We start from the raw sequence: 25,467 nt of genomic DNA, 5'->3' as shown, positions 1-25,467 counted from the left end.
TGCTGCTTTCTTCCCGGACCTCCAAGCCAGGCGCTTGCCAAAGTCTGGCAGAGCCGCCTGAGCAGAGCATCCTCCGGGAGCTCCTTGGTCCAAGGCAGCGGCGAGGTGACGCGGGGAGTAAAAGCGGGGGCTGGGAGAGACGCTTGAGTCGAGTTGGGTGCCTGCTTGGAACAAGCAGCGCCCCAGAGGAGTCGGTTGGGAGCGATAAGGATCTGGCGTGACGTCAGAGAGGAGTCTGGTAAGTGGAGCTGCCCAGAGGCGCTGGGAGCTCTTCCGAGTTCTGCTGGAGCGGACGAGGCAGTGTTTTGCTGAGGCGGAGGGCAGCAGGCAAGCAGCGGCGAGCTCGGGGGACCGCGGCTGGGGAAGCCTCGCCCGCCCAGGAGGGTAAGCGAAGCCCCTGGCGCGCGGGGAGGGAATTTAGGCGGGAAAAGGGAGCAGGCGAGAGAAAAGGCGGGAAAAAAGTGAGGGCGAGCGGCGCGCCCAGAGGGAGAGGCGTGGGGTGGGTCTGGGAGTGGGGGGCGCTCACGTGGAGAAGTGAGGGGGGCGGGCAGGGGTCACGAATGTGAGGTATACTTGGGAGGGGAACGTCGAGATTTAGGCCTTGCAAAGCAGGGGTGGGGGGAAGCTGTGCCCCATGGCTGGACTGGAACACCCATCTCCCTCGACATTTATTTATTCATTGCGCTTATATCCCACCTTTTTCTCCGAGGAGCCCAAGGTGGCGCACGCGGTTCGCTTCCTCCTTCAATCCCCACAACAACCCTGTGAGGCAGGGACTGATCCAGGTTCACTCTGTAACCATTGCGCCACACATGCTGGATGGGGTGGCTGATGGGTTTTGGAGTCCAATAGCATCTGTAGGGCTGCAGCTGCCCCACCCCTGCTGTGTGGGATACTGAGATGGAGCAGGGAAAGTATCTAGTTGGGCAATGGAGGTGACAAAATACTCAAATAAATATTGAAAAAAGGGCAATAGAAGTGGTCTAGAAGCATTAATCCCAGTAACCTTGGTTGCTGTGGCTGGCTCAAAAATTGATGCTGGCACCTGTGGGTTATTAGCTTTGTAAATTGGCTGCTGTTTCTTGAAGCCCTTAAAGTAAGGGTGTTTCCGCACTAAGGTCAGACCTGAAATTGGGCGAGAGTGCTTCTGAGCATGCACAAAGAACATTTGGCTCACTGCTGGACTTTCAACGCATCTAGGTTTAGGAAGCTGCTTGTAAGTTAGAGAGAGTGGCTTCCAAGCTGGTTTAATTGTTGGCAGTTTTATTTCAGCACTTTGTAGGAGAGGACAGTGGAGGAAAACAGGGAGCACAAAGGTAGTGCTCTGAAAGTGCACACTGAGTTCACTTTATGTGTCTTATTGTGTAACACAAGCTGTTTTTTTGGACAGTGCCAAATATACATTCAGATTCCATTCTGATGAATGGAGATTTCAGTCATCTACTGTGCTCCCACTATATGGCTGGTTCAAAACTAAGGCTTTCTTAGTTAGCAGGACACACAGTAAATCCATGTAATGAACCTCTACCCAAATGCAATTGCAGAAAAAGAGCAACCAGTCTCTGGTGCAAAAACTGCTTTGTCAGTCAGAAGGGAGTGTAATTGTTGGTCAGCGATAATGCATAGTGGGGTTTACATGCATTTGGTAGTTCGCACAATAATACGCCTTTGTGTTAATAGCATCCTTACTTTGTGTCCTTTGTGTGAAGGACACTTCTCCAACCTGTTGAATCAGACATGATTGTTGAACTACAATTTGCCGTGTTTGCAGGTTAGAAAACAGGAGAGACATGTTTTTTCTGAGAGGGGAATTTGAGGGATTGATCAAGGTGGTGCAGGAGTCTTGCTTTGAGGCAAATTTGCCCCTTCCCCATTGTGCTGAGTATCTTGTCCTCACAGCCCAAGTTGCAGCAGTAATGTAGGGATCCCCAGTCTGGAGTTTCGACTAGGGTTTTGAGAAGTCAAATGTTAGTAATCCATTATTCCTGTCTGATATCCTGTTTGTTTATGGCCAAACTAGATTAAGCAGTGAAGAATTAGAACGTGAGCATTTTCTAATATGGGAATTGGAACAAAACATAATTCAGAGAGATGTGTTCAGTCCTCTTTGAATGTAGATTTTCTTTAAAAAATGTATATATTTGTAGCATTTGGAGTTCTAGATGTTTATGATTTGAAAGCTAAGCAGAAGATACATACTCACTGGATACTGCTGACCATTCATAGTGCTTTGAGAATATTCAAAATGAAGCTGAAGTGCTTGATGTTCTTTGCCTTGGGAAATATGTGTAGAGGGATTAATTAATACAGAAGTGGAAATGAAACCTGCTGGCTAGAGATATCTTCCATTTATACCAGTTCAGTTAATGCTCATATTGTATTTGAATGCATCTTTATTGCCCTTATTTTAATATGTTTGGGTGCTGGTGCACTTCATTGCTAGTTCTATCTCCACCCTTCCCCACAATCCCTTTAAATCCTACATAATTGGACTTGGCACAGTTTATTTTTTGGTAGTCAGTTTTATGAAAAGGGCAAGTGGCTTTTGTATAGTAAATTAGAATGGTAATGCTGAAACCAATGATGAGAGCTTGGCTGGAATTATCATTTGTTTTCATAGTGATCACAGGAAAACATTGATTTACTTGGCTATTATAAGTAGGTCCCAAATGCAGAAGCGGCCTCATTGACCCCTTCCTATTATGCCCAGGAATGGAAGAGAAGCAAACATCTCTTACATTTCTGGTGGCAGATTGGAAATCATGTTCTTCCTTAAGAAGGTTGCCTTGAAAACAAAAGGGGATGAGGCATTTTAATTTTGGATTTGTATTAAAATATTATTTTTTATGTTTGTAGTGTAAGCCATTACTCAAGGGAAACTAAACCATGGCTTGGAGTGAATTCAGTGTCCTCAGCTGGCTCAGAGAGAGTCGGCAATCCCGGAAACTAATCTTGTTGATTGTCTTCATTGCTCTGCTCTTGGACAACATGTTGCTTACTGTAGTTGGTACGTAGTTTTTTATTCTTTCCTCTTGTTTTTTTAACAACCATTAAAGGAGGCTAAAATGCTACAATTGCTATGAAAGTGCAATTGATTTCTTTATAAACAAAGCTAGCCATTTGTTAGGACATATCGCTTAACCATTTCCAGTTACAATTATAATAGTATTGCTTCTGTGGATATCTGCAGGAACTGTCAAATAACGCTTTGAATAAAAAAATTATTCATAAGACAAAAATAGCAATGTAATTTTTTTTAAAAAAAATCTACAGTACTTTCCTTTGTGGTTTCACAAACCAAAATGACAGTGAGGATAGGACTTGAGATGCATGTTTCCTTTTGATAGGTTATTTTTCATCTTTGAGCTTATGAGACTATTTAGCTTTGCAAAGCTACAGCATTTAGTCATCATAGATTATGAATATGGCCACAGATGGAATAAACTTGCACCACTGCTTGTATTTAATAAGAATTGGCCAGAGAAGTAAACACGACACCCATATTAATGCAGGACATTATTTGACTTCAGCAAGGTATGATCAATACCAAAATACTGTTAGTTTGGCATTCAACCTAGTTTTACTCAGAGTAGACTTACTAACATTACTAAACCCATAGTGAAATCTTCTTAAGCTGCCCCACTCTTGTTTTTGCTGGTCAGCTTGTAGGGCCAAGTTTGAAGCAAGTGGTTACTATCTTGGAATAACACAAGTTTCCTGCTTTGGCTCAGCCGTGGTGAGCTAATTGCTCTGGGTTGTATGTGTATGCCATTACCGAGATGTTATCTTGTGTAATTAGGCGTCAAAATGCGGGGAGGAATGCATCCACAGTGCTGTAAAGTGAGGAACCTGAGAAAGCAACATAAGAACATGGTGCTTGCTGCAGTACATTGCTACCAAGATAAACCATTGTTTATCTTGCTGTCTGAATGTAGCCAATGAAAAGGCATGAAAAATTTCTTTCCATGGCATTGAATACTCAGTAGTGGACAGCATGGTGGGTAAGTTGCTTCTGCTTGCTGGGAGGGACTAGGTTCCAGGATGCTCCTTGGCAGAATGAAGGCTCTGTTTAAATATAGACCCAAGTGTTTTAATTGTTGTTGCAACCAGTTAATAAAGTGCTTAATCAGAAATTATGTGCTGTAGAAACTTTGAAGATTGCTTTATACTTGTCCTTTAAGTTGGCCTCTTTTCTCAGTGGTTTAAATCCACCATGCTCTATACACGATTTCTTCAGCATTTCAAAATATCGTGGAAGTCCATTTTACAAATTCCTTATTGCTGTGCAATCTAGGTTTACCAAAATAAACTGAAATCCATAAATTATAGAGCTGATGTTCTTCTGTCTTGTATCTCCCCCACTATAACACACACAAACACACATGAAACCTTGAGTGTCAACCTGGATTTAATTCTACTACCAAGTCATGTGTGTGATTGATGTTAAGGAGATTTGCTTTTAAAAAATAATAATCTGACATCTATGGGGTTTTCCCCTAACTATAAACCTAGCTTCGCCTTCATTATTCAGACTGCCACTTCAACATAGTGAAATAATTTGGAATGGGACTGGCTTCAAAAATAGACTTTCCAAATGTTGTTAACCTTTGTAGTTGATTTATCATATCTTCATTTTCCTGTCTGTTGTCTAGATTTCCTAGCTGTTCCAGTTTATACTCCTGCCTTCTCGGTGCTTTGCATCTTCCCTCTCTCCCTGCTTGAAAGCACCATGTAACTGTTTGGGTAGTTATTTGAATAACACCCTTTTATGGCCGTTTGTGCTCTAACAGGAGCAATACAATGTGTCTGAGTGACACTCTGAAGTGTTTATTTTCCTGTGTGTTTGATGTTATATTCTTGCCAGAGTTGCTATTTTGTTCTGAAACTGAAAAACACCCTTTTGCAAATTTGTTGCTGTATCACTTGGCCTTTCACATCTCGACAGAAAGGTTTCCTAAATAAATATAATTGTTGCCACAGTAAATCGATCCAGACATCTGCAAGTCTTGATGCACGTAAATGACTGTTGATTTTGTCACTCATATTTCCTGATAAAACATGCTGCCTCACCTGCTTCTACTATTTTTAGTTCTCGTTTCCTTCCTTTCAATACAGTTAGGATTTAATTAGGATTTTAAATCGCATGCAGAAGTTTAATCTTACCTTTCAGAGTTTAGCTTTATCCTTCCTGCATTATATAAAAGGAACGAGGTACTAGTGGTGGTAAAGCCAATGTTATATGGGATTCTCCAGCTTTTTTATTGTCAGGAGCATGAGATCACGTAGGAGGCAGGGCCATGGCAAGTTGCTTCTCTGCCTCTTTGGTTACACTTTAAGTCTCTTTGAAATCAATAAAAAATAGCTGTGACTTAGCTCCCAATGAAATCAGTGGGACTTAATTGCAAGTGCTGCATTTTAGTCTGTATATATCCTTTATTCTTTAATGTTCAAGCTTTGTGTAAAACAGTTTGAAGAATAAACAAACTTAATAATAAAATAAAGAACAATGAAAATAAAGAACTCTGGTAAAAGGCCTGCAGAAGAGGAATATAGTGTTCCTGATAAAAGATACTGAATGAAACTTGTACTATAAGTACACAATGCTCTCTAGATGTTTACTACAACTGGCCGGGGCTGATGGGAATTGTAAATAAAACAATTCTTAGCATATTGGAACAATTATTGTGATGTGTTGAAGACAATAGCAGTTAGGTGACTTTCAGTATAAACATCTCTTGTTTATATTTTATTCCCCTACTCTTGTAATATTAGTGTAATAATAATTCTTTTGCCTCAACAAATGAAATATATATGAGACACAGAAGGACAATTCTTTTATGAAAGGGAAGTGTGTGCATTGCATGCATCACTTTCATTCTTGATTTTAAATGATTGGAAGTTTATATTGTAATTCATATCAAAAATACCACTGGAGTCTGTGGGGTATACAGGTTAAAACTGTTGATTTGTGTTAGAACTAAAAATCAGTTTAGGCATGGCTTCCACTCACAATTTTCCAGCTGTTTGTGCATTCCCAAGCCCTATCCATTTAGAAATGGATTTGAGCATAATCTCACTTCTCTTTTCATCAAAACTTACCCCACTGTTATTTTGCAATAAGGTATCGTCATGATGCTTATTTATATGCCACTGTTTCAAATTATACTCAAATCACAACAGTACATAAAGAATAAATGTGTTCCATAAAAAGCAACAGATATATTAAATACATCTTTCAAAGTATTTTATACCCACATTATCAAACCAACAAAGAAATTCATCTTAATTACAGTATTATTATTAGCTACATATTTGCACTAAGGTGTCTCAAAGCAATTTACATAATAAAAATTGAAATACTAAATTTTCCTATTCATATGAAAAACATTTAAATCTGTTTCATCAACTATATGGGTCTTTCCCTTCTCCCTTGACCTGTCCTCTCATACATTTAGTACCTAATAGCTGGATTACTGGTTGCTGGTGCTCAAGTCTATCCAGAAGCCCTTCTCCCACAATATTTGATAAATTGGCACTCTCTATTTGCCAAACAGAGAAAAAAATTTCGGGAACTTTATAGTTTAGTTTCCTTGCATTTTAGAGAAATGAACTTTGCATTGAAAATGGATGCCATGCAGAACTTGTTGCAAATTCTCCTGACCGTATGGAAAAGAGTAGGGGGGAGAGGTTGAATTTCCATCGTTTTAGAAAGTAGCAGCACCTATGTTTTCCCCAAAGATGGAGGTAAGATAGGAGGATGCCTAAGGTGTCAGTGTTTCAGTTTGCATGAGAACTTCCTGCACATTTTTTGTAAGGATCACAGCTTATGATTCAGTTATAACTTATGTACTCTTCCATGATTTCTGGCAATAAGTTCTGTATAACCTGAAAGCTTACATAATCTTCTTGTAGTTTGATCCAGCAAAGTTATAACATTTATATGTGTTTTGATAGTGGTATTTGTATATTTCCTTATATAATATTTGTCCTGTTTGCTTTTTCAGTGCCAATTATTCCCAGTTACTTGTACAGCATTACACACCAAAAAAATGCAACTGAAATCCAAACTATTAGGCCGGAGACATCTACATTAAGCCTGAATAGTTTTCAAAGTATCTTCTCCTATTATGACAACTCCACAATGATTACTGGAAATCATTCTGAAGGGACAAGACCAGGAGATTTTTATCACGCTTGGACAGAGCAAATGGTGGTAAATATGACTAAGGCATCACCATCTTCTGACTGCCCCAAGGAAGACAAAGACCTGCTAAATGAAAATGTCCAAGTTGGTTTGTTGTTTGCTTCCAAAGCAACTGTGCAGCTGCTTACTAACCCTTTTATAGGGCCAATGACAAATAGGTATGCTCTATCTCTTACGCACTAAAGTGACATTTAATACTGATCTGCCAGTTTATATACCAGCATTTCTGAGAGAGGTTTGCCTTTTTCCTTTAATCATTTGCATTATGTGTATGTTTTCGTTGATTGCTCACATTAATGGATTGCTCTTACTAAAATATGTATCTGAATAGTAAATCTCCTCTAAGCCTGCAATATTTTTTAAATAACAGGGGCTTCTATTGGTTACGTTAAATAATTTTAACATCTCCTTCCTTCTGTATTCTTTGAATAGCACTTGTTTATGAAGGCTTTTGTAGAAAGAATGAACCTCTTTTATACCAGGGTAAATACCAGCATGTGTGAAGTAGAAATAGGTAACAGTGGTTGTTATACTTGTAAAATTTTTGAATATTTATTTTTGTCTTCAGAACTTTTCAGGATTATTTCATACAACTACAAAATATGAAATTGTAAGATTGAAGAGCTTCTGAAGGTGTTGGATTTTTACATCTCAGAATAATATATATAATCTAAATCTAAATCTAAATCATGATAATGTTTGTAACCTATCCATCCGACTGGGTTGCCCTGGCCACTCTGAGCAGCTTCCAGCATATTCCAAAATGCAATAAAACAGTATCTCATACAAACAGGCCACCATCTTGCTTGGTTAATTAAAAACTAGTTGGAAGTCTGGGAGTGAGGGACCAAGACCCCCAATTTCAGCAGGTGCCAATGTCCTCAGCCTAGGGGAATTTGTATCACAGGTCACAGGCTGGTCAACTCAGTAGCAGAAATTGGTTGCAGGCTGTGCAGCTATCTATTCTGCTAAGGCCAATTGTGTTGCCACAGTAAGTTACTTTATGGATTCAGAGGCAATAGGCATGCTTGAGTGAGGAAAGCAGGTTTTATTAAAGCACAAAAAGCATATAACTGAAGAATGCACACTTATCGTAATGGATCACAGTTTAAACAGACTAAATAAGGCATATTACTGATAGCTAAGCAGAGCTAAAAATCTATAATAGTGTATCTCATGCCCTTTCTGCTGCTGGGGAAATCCTTGCACTCACAGAACATTCTCCATGTTGGATTCCACCCAGTGTCACAATCCTATGTTTCTGAACATCAAAGTCAAAAGCACAAAAAATAGGGGTAGAAGCAAAAGCTAACAACAATATTGTGATCCACTCCCACAGTGCTGGTGATACATCCACATTAGCCATGCATGAAAGACACCAATAAACAAAGAGCAATGAGTGGAATTCCAGGATGATGTTCCACTCACACATACTATCATACACAATGCACAATCATGTTATGAAGAAAAGGCCATAACATGTCTGTCAGAGCTTCAGTTGGCCCATTAATTAGGAGATCTGTATGTAATACCTTTATGGAACCATCATCTTCCTTTCCCAAGAAGGATTCAAGTCCTGATGCAATACCAAGGATCCCCACAAAGACAGCATAAAGAACATTGCATACATCACATTTGTATTGGTATCCATGTGAAATTGTCCCGAAACAGAGAACACTAAAGATCTGGGATGAAAAGAACTATCAATCTGCCTTACTCCACTTTTCTTTTTGTTTTTTATACACACTACATTTAAAGCACATTCAAAGTGCATTCTTATCCTCAAATAATTCTGGGCACTGTTGTTTAAGTTGGTGGAAATGTAACTCATGGGGTCAGCTGCAATGCCCAGAATTATTTGACTGAAAATGTACTTTGAATGTGCTTCCCTGCTATAGTGTGTACACAACTTTAGTCTGGCAGCCAGATCCACAGAACATGTGGGGTTTGCTCATCATATGTATGCATGTTCTTCCATGTTGTGAAACTGTCCAGACTGCTGATGATTGCAAATGGAAAAGGGCACATGGCTCTTGCACCACTTAATAGTTGTTTAGAAGATACAATTTCAACAGGTGTTGCTTGAATGACAAGCTGTGCCTGCCTCTACTCAACTTCCCTCTTCTACACAACTATTAAAGGTGAAGAAGTCCTATCTTCTTTTCACCTGGCTACTCTATGTGCAGACAGAACTCTTGGAACATTGAATCTGTGTTTAATTTTTATAATACTATTCTACTTTTTAAATGTATCTTTGTAGAAGAGATTTCAAAATATTAAGCTGTTTAGAAGTGCTTTTAAGTAAATATGATGCAAGTGAAACAGATTGTTAGTGTTTCTGCAGATGGAAAATGTGTGATAGGTAAAGGTAAAGGGACCCCTGACTGTTAGGTCCAGTCGTGGACAACTCTGGGGTTGTGGCGCTCATCTCGCTTTACTGACCAAGGAAGCCGGCATACAGCTTCCGGATCATGTGGCCAGCATGACTAAGCCGCTTCTGGAAAACCAGAGCAGTGCACAGAAACGGCGTTTACCTTCCTGCCAGAGCAGTACCTATTTATCTACTTGCACTTTGACGTGCTTTCGAACTGCTAGGTTGGCAGGAGCAGGGACTGCGGTGATTCGAACGGCCAACCTTCTGATCGGCAAGCCCTAGGCTCTGTGGTTTAGACCACAGCGCCACCCGCATATGATAGGTGTATCACAGATAGTTTTGGAACAATGTGATATCTGAGCTGCAAAGCTGGCTTTCACTTATAGACCACTTGGAGGATTGTATCTAACAGCTGTGCAGCTAACTGTGCACAAATAATAGAACTGTGCTATTACCATATGCTAATACCATGTGGTATTATAAAGTAGAATTAGACACTTGTTGCAAGTATATTATTTTTCCACATTATTTCATTGCAAGAAAATAAATCTATAAATGGTTTAACGTTTAAACCATTCTTTTTAATGTACATTCTCATTACCAGTCAGTTCTGTGATACTGGATCCATCTTTTCACACAGTCTTGGCAATTTATACATACATTGCTAGTCATTGCCTGCTTTCTATCAGCCTAACAATGCACACTTTTCTGGAGATCAGTACTTTCTTTTAGCTGGAGACATACCTTTTTAAACATGTTGGATTCTGAATGACAAACTAAGCATTGTATCAGAGCATTATGAAGAGAAATGTGCTGATCCAAAGCCTCCAATCTACCAGAATAATTGGTGGCTTAGAGTGGAAGTAGCCATTACCCAAAGCAGATGCTGCCAAGAAATTAACCAAGCCAGTGTGGTGCACTGGTTAATGTGTTGGACTAGGACTTGGGAGATCACCGTTCATATCCTAGCTCAGCCATAAAGCTTACTGGGTGACCTTAGTCCTGTCATAGGGTTGTTGTGAGGATGAAAGGTATATCATATAGAGCATCTTAGAGGAAAGTTGGGATATAAATTTAATATAATAGATAAAATGAAATCTCCACAATATATGACAGTTGTGGTTGGCATGGTGGGGCAGAGATACTTACCTGATCTAGAAGGTAACTTGCTGCTGCTTGCCAGGCAAGGTTGGCACAGTGCAAATGCACCAGCAGAGTCAATTTGGTGCTCCTGCTGGTGCATTTGTACTGCAATGCCCTTCTCAGTGCCTTATCTCACCCCGCCTCTCCTAGTAAGCAGTGGTGACTTGCCTGCTGGGAGATCAGGTAAGTGCCTCTACCCCTTGACACTATCTGCTGGAAATGTGTTGATAACTGCCCTGTTGATAACTAGTGGCATTTAGGACTTAGTGAATGGTCCAATAGCACCTGATGCTTTAGTATTTGTTACAGCTAAATAGTAAGGCCCAATGGAGAGACCACAGAGAGGTCCATGTGACCTACGGTAATTTTCTAAAGCAGCTTTCTAGTGAAATAGGTCTTTTAAAGTATGTTAAGATGCAGGAAAGCATAAACAGCAAGCCAAAATATTGTGTTGGTTTTGTTTTCCAGAATAGGCTATCAGATTCCCATGTTTGCTGGCTTCTGCATCATGTTTGTCTCAACAATTAGTAAGTGCATTTCCTCCCCTGCCCATGTCACCAAAAATTATTATATTATATTATATTGGAGATGGAGGGGTGGACGAATAGGAAATACATAAATGGGGAGACTAGTTTAAAGCATGCATGAGTGTACTGAGGAACTTCCCTGCTTATATTGTTCCATAACAGTATAGTATGGACATGATCATTCCTTGCTTCAATTTGGGTGGCGTTGCTTGGTGCCTAAAATATTTGCTTTTCTTGTCCAGTCCAAAATGTTGAATCAGCAGCACTATTTACAACCTAACACAGTTAGTGGGAAGAGAAGGCTGGCATTTCCACTTTGCCCGCCTTCCTTTGCTAGTTTACAAGCAGCCACAGAATAATTAAAGAGGAAACTCTATGCTCTTCTGCTGATCCATCTGAATGTTTCCTTGTGCTGTATCCATGTTCTTATGGAGGTTTGACGTTAGCTTGGCTCTTCCTGTGCTATTTTCAGCAAAGCACTTCTGCCAGCAAGTGTGAACTGTATCTGGTTTGGGACACTTCCTGTGGTGTTTTTTTTATGGTAAATGCATTGTGAAATGCCTTTACAAGATCCTGGATCAATCTAGTTCAGTTTAATACAGTTGTGTTGGTGTGTTCTGTCTTTTCCACAGTGTTTGCCTTTTCAGAAAGCTATAAGTTACTATTTATAGCAAGATCTCTTCAAGGAGTCGGATCTTCTTGTTCTTCTGTAGCTGGTAGGTATTCATATGTACTTCATGATATAGATTGGTGGTTGCTAGATCTGTCATTTTGAGCAATCAACATATTCTTGACTCTGTCGTTTTAGCTAAGTATTTCTTTAGTTAAAATAATTTTTACTTTCATTTACTTCCTCTATTTAATCAGATAAATTTTGTCCATCTAGCTTTTTGCTGTTTACAGTTAAGCTGAAATGGTCTAATGACCCCATTATTGTTGCTTTTTAAAAGAATTATTGCATAATTTTCTTTTGCTTTAAAAGTTTTAAAATTCAGTTTTATAGGTCAGATGATATTAATATATTCTGTGTGAGGTAGGATACGTTTTACTGCAGGTCTTCTTGGCTCTTGGGATTCCTTTTCCTTCTCATTTGGGTGTTCTATTTTCAACAAGCTTGCTAAGTTTAGCTTTTTTTTTGAACAAATGAAGCATGTTCTTGTGCTTCATATGTACCTTGCTATTCATATCACTGTGTGATTTCCTGTCTGATTTTCACACTGAGAAAAATCATCAGTACTGACTTGTCCTTTTTCGTTTACTGCTTATGCAGGTATGGGTATGCTGGCCAGTGTGTATACTGATGATGAAGAAAGAGGCAATGCAATGGGGATTGCCTTGGGAGGCATGGCTATGGGGGTATTAGGTTAGTATGAGGAAATTCATTGAAAAAGAATGTGTGGTTCCCCCCCCCCAAGTTCTATCTCTTTCATACACTGATGCCTTTATGTACCTACACTGCAATAAATGCATGATTTAAAATGTTCTAATCAACAGCGGCTAATGGGGGTGGTGTTGGTGGAGGAGGCAGTCCCCATCCCAGCAGGGGTAGTGCTGCTCCCAGCAGGACACCACTGCCTTTGCCTTCTTGTGAGCGACTGCTGTTTCTAGTAAATTAGTATGAGTTTCCATATTGGTACAGATTGGAGAAGATATACCTGAGTAGCTGTGTAATCTTAATTATTTCTGCTATATATCATTTAATTGAGTCATTTGCCTCAGGATTGTTCCTTTCTGCTAAGTGTCAAATATTTCAGTTATTAATATACAGGTATCTCTTTGCCCTCCCTCTGTTTCATAAAGTCATTTTAGTGACATAGCTAAAATATGTTAGAACAAGATCTGCGTATTCAGTGCCACTCCCCCTCTCTCCTCTTCTGTGCCCCTGGAGGAGGGTTGTGTGAACTCCCAAAACAGGTTTGGTGGAGGGGGATGGAATACAGTTGTATCTTGGTCATTGAATGCCCTGGAACTCGGACATTTTGGCTCTCGAACGATCAAAATCCTGAAGTGACTGTTCCAGTTTTCAAATGTTCTTTTGGAAGCCAAATGTACGACAGGGCTTCCACGGCTTCTGATTGGTTGCAGGAGCTTCCTGCAGCCAATCAGAAGCCACGCTTTGGAAGTCGAACGGACTTCCGGAATGGATTCCATTCGACTTCCAAGGTACAACTGTAGTCCTGTTGCATGAGTGGACCTCATTCATTGTGTACATACCCCACTTAGAACTATGTTGAATTCCACCCTAAGAAATGTGTAAATGACTTTTTTTTGGTAGTGGGACCGCCTTTTGGAAGTGTAATGTATGAATTTGTTGGGAAGACAGCACCTTTCCTGGTGTTAGCAGCATTGGCTCTTTTAGATGGTGGTAAGTAAAATTCCCATATCTATGACATGACCAATAGCTTTGAATTGTGACATTGTCACCTACTTTTATTTTTGAAAAATACTCCAACATTATGATTTCTTTTCCTGCAGCAATACAATTGCTAATTCTGCAACCATCCAGGATACAACCAGAAGTAAGTAATTCAACAATTGTTTTTTTTTAATGCTTGTATTACACTTTCCCTAAAACTGAGGTTATTTATCTGTTGATAGAGTCAGAAAGGAGCATCGCTGCTGACACTCTTGAGGGATCCATACATCATAATTGCTGCAGGTATTTGCAGTTATTGCACACTTGCATTTATTTGTTGTGGTCATTTCTGATCTGTATTTGGTAGTCTGTGGGACGGATCACTTAGTCCAACTAAGGAAGGATCACTTGAGCTGCACGCACCAGCATGCAGCTTGTGCACATTATGGTTAAAACTATAATATGAACAAACAGCCAGTGTTGTTTTCAGGTATTCAGTTGTGATAGAAGGACAAATCTACTACCTTGTGCTCATAGACATGAGTTTTTCAGGTGGAGATTATAGTGGAAAGATTACATTAGACATAACATTTTATCTTTGTAAGAACAGCACTGAACTATTGCTTCTTGCCCTCAGGATCACAGCACTAGTGAGACCACAATATTGTTTTAGGGATTCTTCATACAGAGTCTAATGCAACTTGGCATATTTGAACAAAGAATGACAGCAGTGGTCATTTTTTTGCTGAACTGTGTTACAAGAGGAGAGCCTTTTCCTAGGAGAAATAATTTATCCGTGATTTAAAACAAATTTGACTTGAATTTTAAAGATAACAAGCTCTTTTAGCTGTAAATGGCTGCAGCACGAGTCTGTTGTATTTTTTAATTGTGATCGAAAGGGTATAAACATGTTTTGAAGGTACATTCAGCACTGAATGTGCTGTTCGACAAAGTGGAGTGGCAGTTTGTAGATTCAGGGCTTCTTTACATAAGACAAACATCCTAGATTTCCAGGTAGGAAAAAATGCATGAACATAGTGTGTGCATGATGATTCCACACTGCCTGCTTTGTCACATGTACATATTGTAATCTATAATGATGGGGCATTAGTATGATATATTGCTATGGCAAAATAAACCCATGTGCGTTTTGTTGCACACGGCATAGTACATCAAGAATATATCAAATAGTCCAAAGTTGAAATTCAGATATGTATTGACAAATGCTGTTTAGCCCATGTCCCTTACATGGAATATCACATTTTCTTTTGAATATATTAGATGCACTCAATATATTGGGACATTGTCCTGTTAAACATTTGATTAGCTGGGATCTGGCATCCTGTTAAATTAGTGGTGACCATTTCATCACAGGCTAAGCAGCAGAGAGTAAGGCAGCCCACATATATGCATCATCATATATATAGAATTAGTGTGATCTTTGTCAGCTTTTTATAATGAAGAATAATCCTTAATTAAGATTAATTTGGGTGTGTACTTACAGTACTGACAATGGAGTCCTATTCATGTTTTCTGTGGAAGTAAGTCCTCCTGTCTTGAATATGGTTTACTCCCTAGTAAGTATGTTTAGGACTGCATCCTGAATCTGCTTATGTTTTGCACGCATGCAAGTTCATAATATACCATATAGTGAATGTCATCCACAAGTATATGCACATGTACCAAAGTGTGCATTTGAATCCACTCTTAGTTCTCATTAGCTTTATCTCTCCAGGCAACAATTCTATTTTATTACAAGTGATCAATTCTCTGGAGCCTGTCTTTGCATGCAGGGGAAGTCCTTAACTGCCAGATGTATCACTCTGCTTTCCTTTGGACCACATTAGTGAGGCTGAGAGGGGGGTATTGTTATCTGGGCAGCCCAGGACCTCCATACACACTGCCCAGACTTGCACCTTGGGAAGGTCACTTTGCTCTGACTTCACCCCTGGAGGTGCACTCCATTGTCTCTTGAGACAAATGGATGCCAACAAGTGATCAACGCTTCAGTTCCCATAGGGATGAAAGGGACAAAAGGCAATTCAACTAACTAAATGTTCTGGTGGATGGATTAATGTTAGCACAATGAGACTTTCCCCCCTTATCAACCTCAAATCTGCTCCAGAGAGTTGGTGGGACCCCAATAACAGATTTAGGAGACGCATGAGGGGGAGCATGTTCCATTGCAAATGAGCTGACAAAAAGTTCACATTAGTACTACATTGAATACAACTGAAAGTCTTCGGTGTTCTTCTTTTATTCTGCTTCAAGTACCTGAGGAATAGGTTTTTAACAAATCTGTGTCCAACAAAGTAAACTGTTTCTGAACAAAATTAGAAGTATATTTTCAGATTAATTGTTTTGTTACAACCGGAGCATGTGAACCAGGTGCAATAGAATTATTGGCAAATCTCCTATTGATAACTGTGTTGCTCCTACTAGAGTTCACTTTCACAGTGTCATCACATACTGAAATATTTTGTCTTTCTATTCTGAAATGCAATGAAAATAGGGAAATGTTTTGGGTGTTTTTTGGGGGGGGGGATAACGGGACTATATATGAAATTACAGATTAAATGACTTTCCTCCCACACTAGTAATTTAGAAGTAATCAGTGTTGTATTATTTGACAAGCAAGTCTTCAAAAGACGTTTTGTTTCTGTAAGTGTTGCTTTTTCGAGCTGTTGATTGGAATTTAAGTGAAACAATTCCAGCAATTTGTTTTCCATCTCTTTTCAAGGATCAATATGTTTTTCAAATATGGCAATTGCTATGCTGGAACCAGCTTTGCCCATCTGGATGATGGAGACAATGTGTTCGAGAAAATGGCAACTCGGTAAAGTGTTTTCTTTCATTTATTGTATTTCTGATCCTGAGAATGTTTGTGATTGCCATCTCAGATCATAAGACAAATGGTAACATTTTTTTAAAAATGTGTCTTTAGACAATTGAGTGAATACTATAGATTGCTGGTATGCCATTCTATAGTTTATATTGCACATAATCAAGGGACACTTTGGTACCTATTTATTGGGGAGGCAGTGGAAGACAGGAGTGCCTGGTGTGCTCTGGTCCATGGGGTCATGAAGAGTCGGACACGACTAAACGACTAAACAACAACAACATGCTGATTTCAATGAGAGGTTATATGATGCTGTCATTTTGGTTGGTTTGTTATGCATTGTTGCATCAAGCAATTGTTAACCTACACAAATATCTGTGTGTCTTTCTCCCTTCCTTTCCCCAAGTAACTCCTTTACATTCCACCTGTTTTTCAGCACACCCCACCCCTGGTTGTGTCAGCTTTCTCTGTGCACTGAGCATGTTCATTCTTCATTGGGCTGGTTTATTCCCCTTCCCTACTTTAGTGTTTAAGTTGGGGGGGGCGGCGTTGTACTTCCGTAGATCTCTAGATATCCTGTTCTTGTGCATGAGTGATATGGTTTTGGCTACAGAAAGGTGAACCGCTGAAGTCTTTTGAGTTTGGTGTTGGTATATATGGTATTTTACATTTATCATAACCCAAGTTCAGTATAGGAAAGAGAATATGCGTGATCAAAGTTATTACATATGTATCCTGTCTTTTCTCCAAGAAGCTCAGGGCAATGTGTTGGGAGTTTTACCCATTTCATCCTTATAAGTAACCTGCTGTTTTCTGGGGGTGAGGAAGGAGAGGGGCTGAGCCTAACTGCCATTACATGATGACATGGAACCTCATTGCTGTCCCATGTCCAGGCTGTCAGATGTTTGCCTGCCTTCTGCCCCCTCCCCTTCACTCTGCCTGGCATGAGCAGCAGGGTTGCAGATGCAATTTGTCCCCTCTGTTTGAATAAATTCTGCCCCATCCAGGTCTGGATTGCAATACTCTTAATCTTAATTCATCTCCTTTTAACACAGTTTATTATTGTGTTTAATTTGGAAGCTAACTTTCTTTTGTTTTATACACACACGCTACTTCACTTATGCACAGATACTGGTGTCCGATAGCAAGTATTATTTTTTAAATATAACAATGGTCTAAATTTGATGGATAATCTTGCTAGATCAAACAAAAGGCTTGAAACAAACCGGATATTAATTTTTTTTTGGTTCAGGCTGAAGACCTTCATTAGATATGTTCTAATCAAAACTGCTGTGTCTGAACTTATTGCTTTTCCCAATGCTTCACAGAAACCAGTGTTGATAAGATAACCCGTTCATATTTTTCAGGCGTTGCTTTTATTCCTGCCAGTGTCTCTTATCTGATTGGAACTAATATTTTTGGGGTCCTTGCACACAAAATGGGACGGTATGCTGAATTTAAACATTATCTAATTCCTTAACACAGTTGTACAGTATTTTCTATTCTTTCAGTGTTCCTTCAGGTAGCTGCATTATGAGAAACAAACTGCAGCTTTCATGATAAATAAATTAACCTGCTGCTTTATTTTAAAGTTAATATTTTAGTAGTAATTGTAGTAGAAATGCTGAAGTAAAACACATGTTTAGTGCCTACGTTTCTTGGTGTCTAAAAGATAATGTTTCTTCTTTCATAGGTGGCTTTGTGCTCTAATTGGGATGGTAATAGTGGGAATAAGCATTTTGTGTGTGAGTAAAAGTTGATACTTTGAAGAGCAAATTCTGTTATTTCTATAATTTCTATAATTTACTGATGGTTCTATCCTTTTGGTGTGGGTATTTGTAGATGTAAATTGGGGGAGGGTATTTGGGATTCAGTGATGACACTAACTTTCTTCAATCTTAATTTGAATGTAATCCCCTGAAGGGTGCTATAGCATTCATACTTTTTTGGTTTCATGCATGAGAATATGGAGAAGAGAGCTGTGGGAAGATTCTATTATATTTGTTTTTTTATCTGGGCTGTCTTTATTTGTGGTTGCACACAGTCTCCTCATTTACAGCAGCGTCACCATGGCTGATTAGCTTCTTTTAACTTGAACCTAAACTGTTATGGGTTATTAGATGTTTCATGTTTAATGCTAGTAGGGAGCAATCAAATGCTACTTGGGAGGACAGCTGAAAGGCCCTAATGAACTGTGGACCTCTGTGGGTGGTGGAATGAATGGTGTGGCATGATGTCCCTGGTGTGGCAGGAAAAAGCTGCCAGTGGTAGGGCCAGGATCAGGACACGTTTGGGGAGTGCCAGGTGAGGCTGTGAATCTTCATGATCAAATTCCCTCGTTTCCCCAAAATCCCACTTTTAAAAGGCTCGAGCTGGAGCTGGCATAGTTAATTCCCTTCCATTGACCATAATATGAAGAGTGCAGGAAAAGGATAACCTGGCCACTGCACCCTTCTCCTTGCACCCTGCCCTTCGATCGCTGTATGTCAGAACTTACTGACTACAGAGCATAATATTAATAACATTTTTTTATTTATGCCCCACCCATCTGGCTGGGTTTCCCCAGCCACTTTGGACAGCTTACAGAATCTATAAAACATAATAAAGCATCAAACATTAAAAACTTCCCTATACAGGGCTGCCTTCAGGTGTCTTCTAAAAGTTGTATAGTTCTGTTATCTCCTTGACACCTGAAGGGAGGGTGTTCCACAGGGAGGGTGCCACTAACGAGAAGGCCCTCTGCCTGGTTCCCTGTAACTTTGCTTCTCGCAGTGAGGGAACCAGCAGAAGACCCTTCAGTGTCTGGGCTGAGCAATGGGGGTAGAGATGCTCCTTCGGGTATGCTGGACCGAAGCCATTTAGGGCTTTAAAAGTTAGCTCCAACACTTTGAATTGTGCTCGAAAATGCACTGGGAGCCAATGAAGATCCTTTAGGACCGGTGTTATATGGTCCTGGTGGCTACTCCCAGTCACCAGTCTAGCTGCCGCATTCTGGATTAGTTGTAATTTCTGAGTCACCTTCAAAGGTAGCCCCATGTAGAGCACATTGCAGTAGTCCAAGTGGGAGATAACCAGAGCATGCACTACTCTGGCAAGACAGTCTGTGGGTAAGTAGGGTCTCAGCCAGTATATGAGGAGGAGCTGGTAGACAGCTGCCCTGGATATAAGATTGTGATTAGGGATCCCCTCAGTATTTGAAGACTTAGTGAGCTACTGGTATGTGAAGAGTTTTCATGAGGGTAAGCAAGAGAGATTGCAAATATAATTGTTCAGTGAAAGCAGTACAATAAACATTAGCAGAAAGCTAATAGATCAGAAAGCTAATAGATCAAAGCTAATAGATCAGATGAAACAAACACTCACCAGTAATTAAATGAAGGTCATATGATACAATCTAGTAAGCAGCTTGATGTTTGATTTTGAATGTTTGCTTTTCTTTTTTCAGGTGCCACTTGCTAGAAATATATATGGACTCATAGCACCAAATTTTGGGGTTGGTTTTGCCATTGGTAAGGAAAACACAAAATACTTGTTTCTGTTTTTTGATGTATTCTATTTTTTTGTGAGTCGCTCAGAGAATGTATGTTATTGAGTGGCATATACTGTACAAATACTAAGTAAGTGAAACTGTAGCTGGGAATTTGATTTAGTGGTTGAAAGTATGACTTCAAAGTTATATACAGGATCGCATTTGAATGTTATCTTAATAGGCATGGGTATAGCCAATGGGGGCAGGGGGGCAGCTGCCCCCCTAGATCAAGTAAAACAATAGAAATAACTAACCAATCATATCGGTTCTGCTCCCCAACAAAGACCTCCCCTCCCCCACAAAAATCCTGGCTCCACCCATTCTAATAGGGTTAAAAACAACCTGCACTTTAATATATTTGTTAATAGATAGGACTCAGTTTAGATTTCTCTAGATGGGGTGAATGTCCACCTGTGTGATAACTGGGGAGGAGTAGTCCTGCCAGGTGTGCATTCATGTTATCGCATTTCAAGTAAGGGCTGGTGCATATGCACCAGGCTAGTGACTGATAGGAAAAGGGAAGGAAGGGGAAAGTGCTAAGTTAACTTATGGGGATTGCCTCCCATGCTCTGCTGTGTTCTAGATTTTAATGATTATGTTGCAGCATGTCACTCTAAACAGTAAGGCCCGTAAGTAGACTTTCATGTGTGGCTTTGCTTACCAAACTCCGTATGGATGGATATGCTTAAAAAATCAAGGGAAGCTCTCTAGACTGTGGATGTGTTGATCCTTTCTGAATTAAGCCTGCTTATGTGCATTCCTAAGAGATGGTTGCTTTTGGGGGGATGGTGGCTCTGAATCCAGAACCCTTCCCAGCTTCCACTTCTAATGGGTGATCAGCACTGCCGCTCACAGCAGTGGGTGTGGCCCACAGCTACAGGTGAATAATTCTGGCTTGGGCTTTAGCTTCGGGGGGGGGGGGGGGCTCAGAAAACTTAAAATTCTTTGTAATTTATATGACATAAATTTTCAATTTTTTAAATGTAAATTCCCTACTGTTCCTTTCCTTTCAAAGAGCAATTTACCGTATTTTTTGCCCTATAGGACACACTTTCCCCCCTCCAAAAATGAAGGGGAAATGTGTGTGCGTCCTATGGGGCGAATGCGGGCTTTCGATGAAGCCTGGAGAGCGAGAGGGGTCGGTGAGTACCGACCCCTCTCGCTCTCCAGGCTTCAGGAAGCTATCTGCAAGCCTTGCGAAAAATACAGTATGTATTGCTTGAAATGCAACAGGTGAACAGATTCAAGTTTAAGTAATTCAACCAGGTATATTAGCAATCTCATCTTATTTCAAGCAAGTGTGTTTAAACTGTGCTGGGAGTAGTAAAGTCATGTAAGCGTCTTTATTATACAGTACAGGAGTTGACAGGTGATGAAATAATTTGATATTTAGAAATTTAGCTTCTTTTGAAGGTCTTAAAAGTTCTCTGAATATCATTTTTTCCAATTCTGGAGAAAAGGGTCAGAGGGCTGTGCAAGATTATAATTGTATAAGGTTTTGTGAAGAGGGTGGTTTTGCATTTGCTGGAAGATCTTGTGTTTAGGACAACGGCACCATCTTAAAATGAAAAAAACCTCATACATTCAAAGATGGTATAAGGAAAATTGAACACAACATATTGGTCATAAAAATGAGCAATTGTCTCACTATTATCTGTTTTTTTCATATATTCATGCTTTAAAATAAGTTTTCTAAACTGTGGAAAGAGGAAAAATGAAAGGTCTTTCTCAAAATAGCATTTGTTTTCTCCCTATCTTATAACCAGGGATGGTGGATTCTTCGATGATGCCTATTATGGGTTACCTTGTTGATCTGCGCCATGTTTCAGTCTATGGAAGTGTCTATGCAATTGCAGATGTTGCATTTTGTATGGGATTTGCTTTAGGTAAGAGCTGAATTTGCTTCTTGAAATGCATCTAACAGTACCAAAAGGATATTACAGAGGCCTTGGAGCAAATGCTGGCAATGCCAGCTGCCTGGTAGGCTGCAGCAATAGTGGGGTTTGCTGCATAGAATATGCAGGTGATAAGGCTGTAGAAGAGGGTAAGAAATATCCCTTTCCCACTGGCACTATTAGCTGTATCACACAGTCAGTCTCCACACTATTGGGGTAAATATCTACCCAAGTCTCTGTTAGGACAAGGCAATTGCATTGAAAACTCCATCAGCTAGACTCTCTTCTGAACTGATCAATAAGAGTGTTCTGCTTACATATAGAGATAACAGCTTCTTACAGGGATGACAAAGTTGTCACAACCTGGTCAGTAAGGAACAGCAAGAAACTAGCTAGGCTGAAGTCAAAACCCCTGACATTCCATTCATCTACATTCATTTTCTCTCCCACCTTCACACTTACTTTCTGTTTACTCTCCTAGAGAGATGTGGCCTTAAGATCTTAGCTGGCCCAGGCCTGTTATAGGCCCAGGCCCTTGCAGACTTCAAACCCATACATTCTGCTTCCACAGATTACAGAAAAAGAGAGGACTCATGAACTGGTATTAATTTGTGGCTACTGGTGGTGGTGGTGGTGGGAGGAGAATAGAGGGAGGGCAGAATGCCTTCCATTTCTGTAATTATGGGAACTGTTGTCAAGCCTCTTGCTTGGTAATGAAACAAAAGCACTGAACTAGTGGGTAGCTTTAAAATCCATGTTGAATTTGTACTATTTTCACTGGCTTTAAAAGGCATTTAAAAAATCAATTAATTTTCCAACACACAGGTTTTCAAGCATACCGTATATTTGTTAATTCTGCTCATACAGTATATTATGTTAGGACTTATTTTTTTCTGGCTCACAGATTCTTTTAGGCTAGTTCTTGTTTTTCTTATGTATGTACCCTAAGACTTTTTCTTTTTTTTTTTTTAAAAAAAAATGTGTTTCCCAAAGGTCCATCTGCTGGTGGTGCCATTGCAAAGGCAATTGGATTCCCATGGCTCATGACCATTATAGGAATCGTTGACATCCTCTTCGCTCCTCTGTGTTTGTTTTTGCGCAGCCCTCCTGCCAAGGAAGAAAAAATGGTAACCACAAACTTGTTCTTGTTTCGCTGTATTTGAATTCTGATATATTTTAGTACATAAGCAAATAGAGAAACGGACTATTTTGTAATGTTCTATTTCATTAGCTGAAATCAGTATTTTGTATTGAGTGGGGTAACTTGGTTTGCACAAGACAAAAAAAAAAATTACAAGGCTGGCTTATCTTTGGAAACCAGCAGTAACAACGTTACTATATTTTGGGTGAAGTTTGAATTAACAGTGCATGTTAGACATCTGGTTTTCTTTGATGTGTGAGGCTTTGCCACATTGATGCTGGAATTCAAGTAACTGTGAAGAGTTCACATGGAAGGGTATTTGAGACTAACACCTTCTCTGAACCCTCATGCTAACAAATTGTGTCAAAAACCTGAAGCAACTTTAGGAACAGTGGAATGTCTTGAGAACCTTCAGGCATCTGATTTCAGTGTGAGAGCCCTCAGGGTTGCTGCAGTGCATGCACAGAAGCTAGGAGATACTTGGTCCCAATTCTAAGCCATCTGTTGCTGAAAGCAATAAAATGCTTAACAGATTACTAATGCACAGCTTTGTTCTTTTGCAGGCAATACTTATGGACCATAACTGTCACTATAAAACCAAAATGTATACGCAGAACAACATCCAGTCACATCCAGTAGGCGATAATGAAGAAGAATCAGAAAGTGATGAGTAATTTCTGAAAGCCATATCAAGTAGTTTAATGTATACAAGTGTTTCCTGTGGAACATCTCATCAAGACATTTTAGTTGTACTGTACTTTTAATGGTAAAATAGTAAACAAGAAAAAGCCAAAGGTAGCTTTATTTATTGCCCTTGATTATGAAGCAGATTACCCACTGCCTTATAAAAGGAGAAGGGAAGCTTTTATAGGAGTTTGCTACAGTGTCAAGAATTTGTGCATTTCACATTATGCACTATATTTTTGATTAAATTAGTAGTGTAAATCTAAATCCAGATCTATGCCTTTAAAATGCCTATTCATTAACACTTTGCTTATTCCACCATTTTCTCTATTTGACTGATCAGCAGCAGAGAGTGCCTGAAACTAACAATGATAAATTATCTGATTGGACACTATATAAAAAAATGAAAATGTTGCATTTGTTAAATAGCTTTCCTTGAAACCATGAAATAGAATATGTAATTCCCCTAATTATCTGCATTTCCCCATTATTCCTAGAGGAAAAAATCATTGAAAAATAAAATATGGAAATTGTGAAGGATACATTTAATTGAACTCCTTATTATCAGATAGTAGGCACTAAACCAAAAAATGGCTGTATATTTTGCTTGCCAACACATTTGTGCAACTTAGGTGGAAAAAATCTATCTGTATAGAAATATTGATTCACAGTGCATTATATGATTTAAATTTCAGACAAGTGTTACTAGGTGCACACCATAAATTAAATCCAAATTGTGTCAGACACTTACAGATGCATAATACTCGCAGATGGACAATCCCTCCCATATAACACAAGAGAAGACAGTTTAGACAAATATATGACACTAGAAGCAAGACTGGTCGATGTCTGAACAGTTTCACCTAGTTGATTTGAAACTTCTCAACAATTTGGATGAAATTGTTTTTTCTTTATTTTTATTTCTTAAAGCTTTATTTTGATTTTTAATTAAGAGAGTTGCAAGACACAAATGTCTCCTGGGGGACCTGTGTGTCTGCCCAAATAATATAAATCTAAGAGCTATCAATTAGGTAGTCAAATTTTCACTCTTGGCTGGCCCTCAGGCATGAGGAGACTACAGAACCACAGCCTTAGAAAGTATTCCTGCTCTGGGCAGAGTAACTTGCAGCAAGGGGATTTGGAGAGACAAGGACTGTGTAGATTGCTATATGGGAGGAATGTAATACCCCTGCCTCTTCTGATAGGCAACTCAGCAGTCCATTGAGCCCTACAACAGTGTTGTCCTTCATTTGGACCTGAGCTCATGAAAGGATGTGTGGTGCCCTTAGTTGTGAAAATAGAATTCCAACAAATGATAGACCATGTATCAATATCAAATATTTAGTGTCATGTACTTGTCATGCTGTTTGTAAAACATGATCTCTGTGCCTTCTTTCATTTATCAACAGATGGTTTGTGTCTTAAAGCAGACACTTTGTTTACATATTTTTGTAAGTGTATATATTGGTCAAAATTAGAGATGCTGTAGATTAATTATTGTTGTTAATTATGCAGAAAAGTAACAACTTGGAATGTTATCATTTCTTGGAAAACCCCCAAAATAAACGGTGGACAATTTGATGTTGTTTTGCTACAAGTGATGTACAGATTAGTAGAATGACTCCAACATTGTCTTCTAGGAAGAAAATAGGCTTATGATTTCATCATGCTGTTGCACTCTTGCTGTAACAGCTCTTGATATGATCATATGAGAGCTTAGGGGAAGCTGTTTCAAACCACACTTGTTCCTGCATGCTGTTTCCATATCCTTC

General features: G+C 39.5%; 1 protein-coding gene across 1 annotated transcript; it reads left to right on the top strand.

The window, feature by feature from the left end:
- Window positions 1-269: 269 nt before the first annotated feature.
- Window positions 270-25,273, top strand: SLC18A2 (solute carrier family 18 member A2). The gene is made up of 16 exons (XM_081863740.1): window positions 270-384; window positions 2,857-3,007; window positions 7,005-7,362; window positions 11,190-11,248; window positions 11,881-11,964; window positions 12,519-12,611; window positions 13,524-13,613; window positions 13,724-13,767; window positions 13,847-13,907; window positions 16,345-16,440; window positions 17,814-17,892; window positions 18,140-18,191; window positions 19,892-19,955; window positions 21,742-21,861; window positions 22,864-22,997; window positions 23,575-25,273. The coding sequence occupies exons 2-16, from the start codon at window positions 2,887-2,889 to the stop codon at window positions 23,683-23,685; spliced, it is 1,566 nt and encodes a 521-aa protein (XP_081719866.1). The 5' UTR covers window positions 270-384; window positions 2,857-2,886; the 3' UTR covers window positions 23,686-25,273.
- Window positions 25,274-25,467: the final 194 nt, after the last annotated feature.

Source organism: Podarcis erhardii (genome assembly GCF_964252035.2).
Source record: "Podarcis erhardii genome assembly, chromosome: 5".
NCBI classification, from domain to species: Eukaryota; Metazoa; Chordata; class Lepidosauria; order Squamata; family Lacertidae; genus Podarcis; species Podarcis erhardii.
Note: the sequence above shows the minus strand (reverse complement) of the source record. Positions and strands in the feature narration are given on the sequence as shown.